This window comes from Gigantopelta aegis, chromosome 10 (assembly GCF_016097555.1).
Source record: "Gigantopelta aegis isolate Gae_Host chromosome 10, Gae_host_genome, whole genome shotgun sequence".
NCBI lineage: Eukaryota > Metazoa > Mollusca > Gastropoda > Neomphalida > Peltospiridae > Gigantopelta > Gigantopelta aegis.
This window is the reverse complement of record NC_054708.1, coordinates 53,793,215-53,806,428: the sequence shown is the minus strand read 5'-3', so window position 1 is coordinate 53,806,428 and position 13,214 is coordinate 53,793,215. Positions and strand designations below refer to the sequence as shown.

At 39.6% G+C, this 13,214-nt stretch overlaps 1 protein-coding gene across 1 annotated transcript; it reads left to right on the top strand.

Annotated features, from left to right (window-relative positions):
* Positions 1-2,612: 2,612 nt before the first annotated feature.
* LOC121383335 lies at positions 2,613-4,977 on the top strand. Its single transcript, XM_041513298.1, has 2 exons — positions 2,613-2,767; positions 3,272-4,977. The coding sequence occupies exon 2, from the start codon at positions 3,487-3,489 to the stop codon at positions 4,273-4,275; it is 789 nt and encodes a 262-aa protein (XP_041369232.1). The 5' UTR covers positions 2,613-2,767; positions 3,272-3,486; the 3' UTR covers positions 4,276-4,977.
* Positions 4,978-13,214: the final 8,237 nt, after the last annotated feature.

Here is a 13,214-nt window from a genome sequence, read left to right as displayed (position 1 = left end):
GAAAATCATGCAGTATTCTATCTATATTGGAGTGTTCATCTGCTAAAAATTGCAAAATGTCAACGTCATTAACTTGGCTGGGTGTCAAAGTTTCAGTGACGACCACCCCTTCGAGAGCCTCAACTCGTCCTGACCCGACCTGATTTCTTCTGTAAACATAGCGTTCACGTCGTCTCACACAGCTATCGCAATGGTTGACCCGCTGGCTGTAAAACCTTTCTGGCAGTGGACGGTGACATTGAGAACATTCTCTCCCCTTGGTTGAGCAAACCTCACAGAACTTCTTACCAGGAAGTAAACATTTAAAATGTCCGCACCAGTTACATGTAGACCACTGAGCTGGGGATACACTGTTGGATGTTCTGGTATTTACTGGACGAAGACAGGGTCGTTTGGCTTCACGGGTCGGATCAGAAGATGGTCTTTTAAGTCTGGTTTGACACTTGTGAGCCTTGTATTTGTCAAAGCGTGAAAATATATGTTTACAATTTTCACATTCATACCATTCATTGTTGTGTACACTGCGTATGTGTCTGAGGCGACTATTATTCTTCGTGAATGACTGGTTACACAAACTGCAAGTATACCGTGTTTTCGGACGCACTGACGCATTCGCAGTGTTGTTGTTGGTTAACTGTTCAGCTAACAACTCGATACGCTTCAGATTGACATCGGTATCATCACTGCAATTGTTGACAGCAGCCCATCTATCTAGTGCTTCAACCGACTTCACGTTATTCAAAAATACTTGTTTTTCTGCCATTCTGTAGATTAAAATACTAGCATAATGTAAACCTTAAAACAGATATGTAAACGATCTAACTGTAAAGGTCTGTTTACCTCTAAAAATCTGTACTGAATAAGATTGTTATCACGAGGTGTTTGCAGCCTGAGACCTGAGACCTATCTGCTGAAACGTCTTGATCGGCCAGTAAACCGCGCACAAATGACAACGACGCTAACCTAACTCTTTATTGTACATTCAAAATAACATAATGGACATGCTCATTTTTTAATTATCACAGATAGTATGACTAACATGACTGATGACCAATGCGTATAATCAGAGGGGTGGCAACTTCGATCACACCATAGAATATTTTAAACTACATAACAATAACACCGAATTCACCCCTACAAAATAGAGTCGTCCACAAAGCAGGTTACAACTTGTTTATAGGAGCGTTATAGGGATGTTCGCCGTGACGTCACGAAAAGTCACGTGACAGGACTGGTTGGCAAAAAGAGTTATTTACATGGCCGACTGATCACGTTGTTTTGGTTTCTTTGTCTCGGTTTAAAAATGGTTGTGTCTTGTTGTGTGGTCGGTTGCACAAGTAGATTTGACAAAGAAAACCCAAGAAGCTTTTACCGCATCCCAAAGAAACCAGACGACCGTAGAAATCGTTGGATTGGAGCCATAAAGCGTGTGTTAGCCGATGGGCGTCAACAATGGGAGCCTACAGATTATGATCGCGTTTGCCATCGTCACTTCATAACAGGTAAAAATAAAATAAAAAATACCATGTGTTTGTCAGGGACGTATCTAATAAACCCCCAAATCAGGAGAGGGCAGGGTTCATAACATTAATAAAGAGGAAACCTTGGAAAATATGTGGGTACCCTAAATTCATATCGCCTTTTATCGGTGTCACCATAATTTATCCTCTTCTTTAGTATTTTTTTGCAAATAAGTGGTAAAAGGGTTCTGGTGCTTCCAACTCACTGCTGTATGAACATATATTTCTATTCCAAAATATTAGCATTCCAAAAGAAAACAAACAGGGGTGGAGAGGTAGACACCATTTAAAATTTGTATGGTAAATTGAACAAATATTTATACATTTGATCTGAATCGGATGTTTTCAAAATTTTACACATAATTTATTTAAAGTAAGCATGAATCAGAAATTAGAGTTCAAATATATGTACAGGCTGGTAGGTACTGGGTTCGGATCCCAGTCGAGGCATGCGATTTTTAATCCAGATACCGACTCCAAACCCTGAGTGAGTGCTCCGCAAGGCTCAATGGGTAGGTGTAAACCACTTGCACCGACCAGTGATCCATAACTGGTTCAACAAAGGCCATGGTTTGTGCTATCCTGCCTGTGGGAAGCGGAAATAAAAGATCCCTTGCTGCCTATCGGAAGAGTAGCCCATGTAGTGGCGACAGCGGGTTTCCTCTCAAAACCTGTGTAGTCCTAAACCATATGTCTGACGCCATATAACCGTAAATAAAATGTGTTGAGTGCGTCGTTAAATAAAACTTTTCTTTTTCTTTCTAATCTCGATACTCTATCTTTCTTATTCCCCCCCCCCCCCCCCCCCCCCCCCCCTCTCTCTCTCTCTCTCTCGCAATGTTTTTAATTTAAAGTGTATTATGGAGGAGTCATACCGCCAGACAAAATTGACGACTCGGTCACAACTAAAAACTTGTAGTTTTCAATGTCAAAATTGGGCAATCTGGAATAATTAGATTGGAACCCATTCACATGTATTAGTAAAACATATATCTGATAATTAACCTGTCAGTAAAATACAAGTGACTATTTTTATCATTCCAGGAGAGAAAAACAATGACAAGAATAGTCCTGACTACATTCCCTCCATCAACATGGGTTACCAGACACCAAATTAAGTGGTACAATCCGCCATGCCAGACACCAGCGACTGGAGGTCCGAAAATCTGAAAAGCAGAAGAAGCAAGCCACTTCTGCATTACTAGATTTGTCAAACACAGAAAATCTTATTGACACACAAGCAGAAGGTAGACAATCATTTATTTGCATGTACATGTATATGTGATCCAAATTTCAATATTTTGGACATAGTTTGGAAAATATTAATTTAATTAATTACACAAACACACATATTAATCACGTATAATGTGAACACTCCCAACAACAAATTATAGATGCTAAATATAAAATATGTACATTATGGTAATAAATAAGAGTAGGTATTAATAAACTTTTTTTAAAACCAAATTAAGTTACAATGTTTTTTTTACTAGTCAGACAAGTATTTACACTTCATTTTGGTACATCTACATGTATATATTGCTTAAATACAATTCGTCAGCATATGAATTGTCTGCCACATAGTGATCTGCATCAAGGCACTGGTTATGTACATAATGTATAGCGATCTTTTATGTACATAATATAGACATATGTTTTGGGGTGAATGTCAAGGTTTGCATGATTATACTTATAAAATTTAATGTATTAATTTGATACCCCTTAATATGCAAAATAAAATTATTTTTCAGAGTCACAACCCCATGCTGAGACACACAGTATTTGTATAAGGAAAATAGCTTCCCTACGGATTGAAAATCAGCAGCTGTATGAAGAACTGGGGAGGCTTCAGGCTGAGAATTGTATTTTGAAAGAAAACCCGAGTCGGCTGAGCTTCGAGGAGCAGACAATTTCAAGCGACCGTAGAATTCAGTTCTACACAGGTGTAACATCAAAAGCGCTGTTTATGTGGCTGTTGTCATTTTGCTCTTTGGCATTGCCTTCGTGTAAAGTTTTATCACCAACATGTGTTTTGATGTGCTTAATTATGAAACTGAGATTAAATCTGCAGCACCAGGACTTGGCATATCGATTTAATGTGTCTGTCACCACAATCTCAGAAATGCTTAATCAGGGGCTGCCAAAGTTAGCAGAGAAACTTGCCTTTCTTATTCAGTGGCCAGACAAAGACAGTCTAAAACGCAATATGCCAAATATTATTAAAATAACATATCCAAAATGTGTTAGTATTATCGACTGTTTTGAAGTTTTTATTCAGAGACCTGGACCACTTACAGCAAGGGCCCAAACATGGTCAAATTACAAACACAACAATACCATTAAATTTCTTGTGTCTATAACTCCAACAGGAGCAATTTCTTATGTATCCAGGGCATTTGGAGGTAGGACATCTGATACAGTTATTACTCAGAGAAGTGGTTATTTGGACAAATTAGAATATGGCGATGAAGTTTTGGCAGATAGAGGATTTTTGATAGCAGAGGACTTGGCAAATCGTAATGCGACTCTGGTAATACCAGCCTTCACCAGAGGAAAGTCGCAGCTTAGTGCTCGGGAAGTTGAGCAGACCAGAAAAATTGCTAATGTACGCATACATGTGGAAAGAGCCATTGAAAGACTGAAAAACTGGAACATTCTGAGTAGTAGTATGAGTATGCACATGGTTCCCCATTCAGACAGCATAGTCACCATTTGTTCAGCTCTATGTAATTTACAACCAAAACTTGTTTCTTAGATTTTTGAACTTGTATTTTGCTTCAAAATGGTACATACATAATTCTGTCTTTTATTTTGTAACATGTCCACGATTAAATTATCGGGGATTCTATAATTATATAATATGGAAGTGAATTTCAATAACAGGCTAGTAATTAAGTACTGTGGCCATGCCCCATTGCTTGTAAAAAAAAAAAACTGATTTTTTTAAAATTCTAGAAGCCCTGATAGTGTATTTAATAACTTTATTGGTGTTTATTACACTAATCATCAGCTAACAGTAGCTATATCCATTTTATTGTTTCAAAATACATACTTTATAAATACAATTTAAGGCCACCAATTTCACAATTTTTGTTCAATTTCTGAACATTGTTCATGACTATGAACAGTTATTTATTTGTCACAGCTAGCACAAAACCATTTTCCTCTAGGCTTCCTGCGAATGTTCACACACTTGTAGTGAAACCACTGATATGGGCAGTCTTCATTGTCGCACTTGATCATTCGACCATATTCTACTTCAGCACAAATGCACCATGTTTGATCACTGTTATCTTCTTTATGGGTAGAAGTAACTACTGGCTGGTTTTCCAGTTTTCCAGATATGTGACCTCGTTTGATTATACTACAGCGTTCTTCTCACTTGAAATTATGATCGGTGTCTATACATCAAACGAAATATAATATTAAACCACTGTTCATTAAACTAGTGCTTAAACTAATTTCCGACTTGTAGATTACGTAAAATACTAGTAGTAGCACACGCTACGATTTATAACGGTGACCTTATTAGACCTATTCGACTGAGGGGTGACGCGTGATCTATTTATAGCGCGATGGGACATTCCCGCGATTGCACAACACACAGCAATATGCTGAGACGTCACGTGATCAATTAGCCAATGAGAGCTCCGTCCCTGAGATTAGCCAAACAGCAAACGGCACCCCGAAAACAATAGGCACCCCCGGCGTTGAAGTCTCATAATCTCTTCATCACAGGATAGCATGTACCATGCCTTTAATAAACCAGTCCTACCACTGGGTTAATAAAAAGTAAATGGTTTACGAATATATGCACATACCACAACATTTTATACACCAGTCGTAGTACACTGGCTGGAACGAGAAATAGCCATTTGGGCCCACCGACGGGGATCGATCCTTTACCGACCGCGCATCAAGCGAGCGCTTTACCACAGGGTTACGTCCCGCCCCCACGACAGGAAGGACCGCCGTCGTTTAATAGCGATCGTTTTAATAGGAGGAACTGTGCCCCGTTTTACGAAGCGAACTTAGCGCTAAGATCACCTAAATTGCATGAGGTAGAGATGCACTTACGGTGATCTTAGTGCTAAGATCGCTTCGTAAAACGGGACCCTGGACGTAATTATGGTGGCATCATGTCTAATCAAAAGTCTCACTAGGATGATCTTAGCTAGTCACTCCAAATAACCAACTTTGTCTCACTGAACAAAAGAGATCATATGGCTTTCATCTCCGTTCTTTTAATCAAGATATTTCTGTTTAATGAATATCTCAAAACCACCACCGTTTTGTAGGTTTTTATGAAGGTCAGTCACCATTTAACGCCCCCTCAGTTAAAGCTGATATCACTGAGAGAATGTAGCACGGTTGTGTAAGTGCTTCAAAAGTATTACTTCCTCGAGATAAACCGGCCTCGGTGGCGTCGTGGCAGGCCATCGGTCTACAAGCTGGTAGGTACTGGGTTCGGATCCCAATCGAGGCATGGGATTTTTAATCCAGATACCGACTCCAAACCCTGAGTGAGTGCTCCGCAAGGCTGAATGGGTAGGTGTAAACCACTTGCACCGACCAGTGATCCATAACTGGTTCAACAAAGGCCATGGTTTGTGCTATACTGCCTGTGGGAAGCGCAAATAAAAGATCCCTTGCTGCCAATCGGAAGCGTAGCCCATGTAGTGGCGACAGCGGGTTTCCTCTCAAAATCTGTGTGGTCCTTAACCATATGTCTGACGCCATATAACCGTAAATAAAATGTGTTGAGTGCGTCGTTAAATAAAACACTTCTTTCCTTTCTTTCTTTCCTCGAGATAAACACATACGTAATCATGGCTTCTAGAATTTTCAAAAAATCCTCTAGTCAATGGAAAATGTCAGACAAAGTGTGAACGTGAACCATAAGCAATAAACGCCACCAGTGCCGTTCATCAACATTTTGCGTAATACAAGATTTGGTTTCGCTTTTATATAACCAACAGAAAGGTTTTGTAGTGCAAAGCTTCCCGCACCTTAGAATTACGTAACGGTTATAATATACCCCACCCCTTTTTTCCTGTCACTAAATATTGCATACAAATATTATGGGACAAAATGGTCATGACTGGCTGCATTTTACTTTATGAAAAAAAGGACCGAAAAAAGAGAGATGACTAAAACTGGTTAAGGTAACAAATGAAAGCAGATTTTCCTTGTACTTTATAGCTTGATTTTTATGACCTTTTTGCCCGATGGAGTTTATTACATTATTGAACCACATTGTATCGTATTACTGGCAGATGCAAATTAAATAGAGAATTTGGCACATTGTTTATTGTCAGTACGAGCATTCAGCGATACTGAGAAAATTGAATGCGCCAGTCAGTTGTAGCTTAGAATATTGGTCAGCAATTTGGACGGTTCATAGAGATAGAGAGAGAGAGAGCGAGCGAGAGCGAGAGCGAGATCGAGAGAGAGAGCGAGAGAGCGAGAGCGAGAGCGAGAGCGAGAGCGAGAGAGAGAGAGAGAGAGAGAGACACACACACACACACACACACACACACACACACACACACACAGAGAGAGGTCTGTTAGCATAATCAAGTTTGTCACAAAGACTACACACATTTAAATGTACTATTAACAAATGATTCGTTTTTGTTCCAGAATGGATGTCATGACAACGAAATAACAGTTATGCTAAACTACAAAAACGTAACATATACGCATTTTGATCGATTTTTTTTTTTTTAAAAATTGTAATGTGTTGGGTTTTTAAAAATTGTGATGAAGGATAGGAGTTGTAAAAGATAAAAGTACACGTGCTTCAAGACAGAAACGTGGAAGAGGGTGTAGCGATTGGATTATATTGGCTTGAGGTCACTGTAGTGGATTGAAAAAGGAAGCCATTAAAAAGTTCTATGAGACAAATGTTAATATAGTACAACCCCTCTCCCCGCCCCGCCCCCAAATGTGATGTAGTATTTTGAGACGGGATTAGCACCTATGCGGGCTTACAGATCCACATGTGTGGAGTGTGCGGGTGTCCAGTGGAAGAAAAATTAAAATTTAAAGGTGCATTTGTCTGTAATAGAAGGAATGTGGCCCTTCTTTGCTGGATGCACTGTACAATATAATATTCTCCAGTTTGCTTAGTATTTTGTCTTTGTGGGTTTTGCATATATAATTTAAAAAAATGCCTGATCGGATCAATATAAAGTAAATTCTTTTGCAGACAACGTAGCCTAGTGGTAAAGGGTTCGCTTCATGCGCGGTCGGTCTGGGATCGTCATTGAGCTATTTCTCGCTCCAGCCAGTGCACCATGACTGGTATATCAAAGGCCGTGGTATGTATATAAAAGATCCCTTGCTGCTAATCGAAAAGAGTAGCCAATGAAGTGGCGACAATGGGTTTCCTCTCTCAATATTTGTGTGGTCCTCAACCATATGTCCGACGCCATATAACCGTAAATAAAAGGTGTTGAGTGCGTCGTTAAATAAAACATTTCCTTCCTTTCTTCATTGGGAGCTGTTAGTACCCGGTTTCAAAATCCACCCCTCACCAAGCTTACTAATGCTGGCTTGCTCCCGTTACATCATCATGAACAATAAAAGTTAAAAAGTTAAAGTTTGTCTTGTTTAACGTTACCACTAGAATACATTGATTGATTAATCATTGGTTACTGTTAAACATTTGGTAGTTTTGGCTGCATTGTCCTATTAGCAGCATGGGATCTTACCACGGCCTTTGATACACCTGTCGTGGTGAACTGGTTCCAGCCAATGCACCAACCACTGGTATATCAAATGCCGTGGTATGTGCTATCCTGTCTTTTGGATGGTGCATATAACCGATCCCTTGCGTGTTTCCTCTCTACGACTATATGTCAAAATTACCAAATATTTGACATCCAATAGCCGATGATTAATAAATAAATATGCTCTAATGGTGTCGTTAAACAAAACAAACTTTTGGTGAACTGGTTGGGACGAAAAAAAAAAAAACCCGGGAAGGGGTCCACTGATGTGGTTCAATCCTACGACGAACGCAATTCGGGCGAGCGTTCCACCGACTACGGTAAATGCCGGCCCGACAACAACAAAGTCATCACAGCCAATCATTGAACTGATTTTGTAAACCGCAGCCTTGATTGGCTGAGTAGCTATTTACCACAACTTCTGCCACCAGCCATCGAATATCGGCTATATAAATATCATAATTAACAATCAGATAGACCGCATGCTATAACAAATTACCCTGTCACACAAACAAATCTTAAACTCTTTTTCAACTATCGTATTTCCTCTAATCAACACCGGGCCTCAAATAAGCGCCGGCCCCCAGTAAACGCCGTGGGGGGAGGGGGGGGGGGGGGGTGTAGCCTAGTGCAGCCAGTGTATATATCAAAGGCCGTGGTATGTGCTATCCTGTCTGTGGGATGGTGCATATAAAAGATCCCTTGCTACTAATGGAAAACAATGTAGCGGGTTTCCTCTCTATGACTGTGTAAAAATGGCCATATGTTTGACATCCAATAGCCGATGGTTAATAAATCATTGTGCTCCAGTGGTGTGTTAAACAAAACAAATCATTAAGCGCTGGGTCTGTAACACTTTGCAACAAAATAAACGTCGGGCCTCCAATAAACGCCGAGTGTGACAGCGGAAAACGGATTACTCCCTGGCATAATTTAGACACTTTACGTGGACAAATAAAATTAATTTGTTCATTGTTTTGTTAAAGTTTAAATTTTGTTAGTTCGAAATTAAAGTTTAAAAATAAATAAAATTGTAAATTTGTAGTTTTTAGCTTTAATTTCTAAAATGTGTTTAAAAAAATAAAGGTCGGGTCTCCAATAAGCGCCGGGTCTGCAACCATTTTGAAATGAATAAGTGCCAGGGCTTATTAGAGGAAATACGGTACTCGTCATTACTCCAAAATCTGACAATATACCCAACGGCAACGTCTCATCCGTGCATAGTCATTTTACACATTGACCAATCAGATTCCACCTTTTGTAGACTACTTAATTGTAGATTGCTGGTAAAATATGGAGTCCAAATAATTAATTGATGAATCCAGACGATAGTTTAGGTTACCAGGTTACTACATAAGTTTTTTTGTTTAACGACACCACTAGAGCACACTGATTTAGTAACCATCGGCTACTGGATGTCAAATATTTGGTAGTTTTGACATGTAGTATTTGAGAGGAAACCCGCTATATTTTTCCATTGGTAGCAAAGGGTATTTTATATGCACCATCCCACAGACAGGATAGCACATACCGCGGCCTTTGATATACCAGTCGTGGTGCACTGGCTATAACGAGAAGTAGCCCAATGGGCCCACCGACGGGGATTGATCCCAAACCGAGCGTTTTACAACTCGGCTACGTGACGTCCCGCCAATCTCCTTCAAGAACGCCCCTAACAAATTATTAGTCCCCTAACGGTCCAATCGTAGGGGATTATAGGTTTCATCACCGTCTTTTTGTCGGTTTGTCAGTTTGTCTGTCCGTCCATGTGTCCCATATATTTTCACCATTCTACTCATAATATTAGTTGTAATCCATGTAAAAATATCTCTGTGCCCCCTAACTTGTACACAGGGCTATTTTTGCGAGATCTTGCGTGAGTCCACGAGTTGCTCCACGACACGAACATGCGCAGTGGAATGTGAAAGAGGTCTATTCCGAGTATTCGTTTGCAGCCCCATACCGGCCTCGGTTGCGCAGTGGTTAAGCTATTGGACTACAGGCTGTTAGGTACAGGGTTCGCAGCCCGGTACCAGCTCCAACCCAGAGCGAGCTCTTAGAGGCTCAGTGGGTAGATGTAAAGCCACTACACCCTCTTCTCTCTCACTAACCACTAACCAACTAACAACTAACCCACCGTCCTGGACAGACAGCCCAGGTAACTGAGGTGTGTGCCCAGGACAGCGTGCTTGAACCTTGATTGGATATAAGCACGAAAATAAGTTGAAATGAATGAATGCAACCCAGTACAGCCGTTTGGTAGTAATCCTAATATGATTACATGTCGTTACCCACACTCGGGCAAAAATCAGCCCCCCGACCCACTATTAAAATGGGGGATTATACGCCTGTGAGGTGAAGGTTTAATAACGTCAAATAATACTTTATTTTAGTATTTCACTGATGGCTACTTAAGGTTTGGTGACGAATATATTCACAGGTGTACGGTCTCCCATTTTAGTAGAGAAGAAGGCTGATTTTTGCCGGAATGAAACGAAAATTCCCGAATCTGGATAACAACTTTTATTTATATTCTCTTCAAAAAATGTAGGGGAACTCTAATAAGAATTTACAATTGCCAAAATTGTAAGGTATATTAGCTGTGGGGAATAGTTATATGATAATAGTGAATTAATTGGGCAAACATTACAACCGGTAGTTCAGTATTACAGTAGATTTTATAACCACCAAAGATCTTGAAGGACGACTGGGGTCAGAAGTGAAATTTGAAAGTTGACGGGGTTTTTTATCAGTTGCATACGCCGCATCGCAAATTCAAACAATAAAAATGACTAAAAACAAAACAATAACAACTGTATGATCAACATAATGAAAAAGATTGACAGAAATAATGTTCCACGGTGATTAATCGACATTCCTGGAAATTGTCAAAATCGAGAATGACACCCTACGCACGTGTACGGGGCAACTGCGTGATGCACGTGCAAACTATGGAATGTGTTTCGGTGTGTTGGTAAACAGACCTGAACGTTCTGTACTAGGATGTCTGTGGTGAAAACGTATGTTCGGTCTAATAGTTGATATTAACATTAATATTTTAGGTTCCCCTACTTTTTTTTGAAGAGTATATTAGCATTACAGCCAAACAGCTAAATAAGGTTGCAAACGAATCGCCATGCATTTTTACATGGAATGTAATATTGTGGTTAGAACTATGAAAATACATGCTGAAAAGATTTCAGGTCATCTTATTTTGCCTGAATATCTCTAGTTTTTGCCCGAATTTAAGGATTTGCGCCCTGCCCTACTCCCGTTTCGTACGCTTGTGAATATATTTACCATAAATTATACACCTATTTGCCCTATATCAAACAATGTGCTGAGATGTTGTTTTACAAACATAACATTACACCAGTTGGCTTCGAACCCGCTGCACCGATCGTAATGAATAACCTATTCACAAAAATAGATTCCTTATTAACCGTAATTTTTATGATCATTACAGCCTTTTCTTCGGGATTTTGCTTTGTTTAAAAGACGCTTACAAAGTTATTTGTGGCAGTGTCCGTTGAATAATACTGATTCATTACTACTCCAAAGAATATTTCCACCAATTAGTATATGGCAATACGTTACATAAACCGCGTTCATGTTTTAAATATACTCTTCAAAAAAAGTAGGGGAACTCTAATAAAAATTTACAATTGCCAAAATTGTAAGCTGTGGGGAATGGTTATATGATAATAGTGAATTAATTGGGCAAACATTACAACCAGTATTACAATAGGGTTTATGACAACCAAAGATCTTGAAGGACGATTGGGATCAGAAGTGAAATTTGAAAGTTGACATTTTTTTATCAGTAAATCGCAAATTCAAACAATAAAAATGACTAAAAACAAAACAATAACAACTGTATGATCAACAGAATGAAAAGGATTGGCAGAAATAATGTTCCATGGTGATTAATCGACCTTCCTGAAAATTGTCAAATCGAGAATGACACCCCACGCACGTGTACGGGGCAATTGCGTGATGCACGTATAAACTATGGAATGTGTTTCGGTGTGTTGATAAACAGACCTGAACGTTCTTTAGTAGGATGTCTGTGGTCAAAACGTATGTTCGGTCTAATAGTTGATATTAACATTAATATTTCAGGTTCCCCTACTTTTTTTTGAAAAGTATATATACTCAACAGAATTAATTAAGAGTCAGTTGTTTTTTTACTTGTGTTATACAGTGAAACTCCTCTAAACCGGACACCCTCTGTACCAAATAAATTAGAGAGGTTCTCTTCTGTACAGTTATTTAAAAGGGGGCCGCACAAAACGTCCGGTTTTGAGGGAATTCCGGTTTATAGAGGGTCCGGGTTTGAGACGTTTCACTGTATTATTATAGCTTTTTTTTTTTTTTTAAAGGTCACAGGTAAAAAAATTAAAGTTGAGTGACAATAGGGCCTCCACGAGACCTGGACCTGAGTACCCAATCATAATCAGACTAAGGAATAAAGGAAAATAGTATTTATGTACATTGTATCTTAATTAGAATGCTGAACATGGATGCAAAATCATGCCATTGAATTCAGGGTCGTACCCTGATCAAAATTCGGGGGGGGGGGGGGGGGGGGGGGGGCACTACTTTTTATAAACAAATGAAACACTATACAAATTAAACCCTGAGATGTGTATGCTATTTTCTGGAGTGAAAAAAAAAGAGAAAAAAAAGTGAGATTTTCAGGGAGGCAACTGCCCCCCCCCCCCCCCCCCCCCCTCCTGCCCCTCCGGTGTGTACGGCTCTGGAATTGCATTTAGAAACCGGTTGATATGTTCAGTACTGTACTAGATTTAGCACATGATCATATAGTTATTGTGTACTACCGATTGAAATTAATGCTCGAACGGACGGTCCTACTAGACTGAAAAGGAAACTACCGACTCCAAACAGTGATCATCAATGGGTAGGTGTAAACCACTTGCACCGTGATCCATAACTGGTT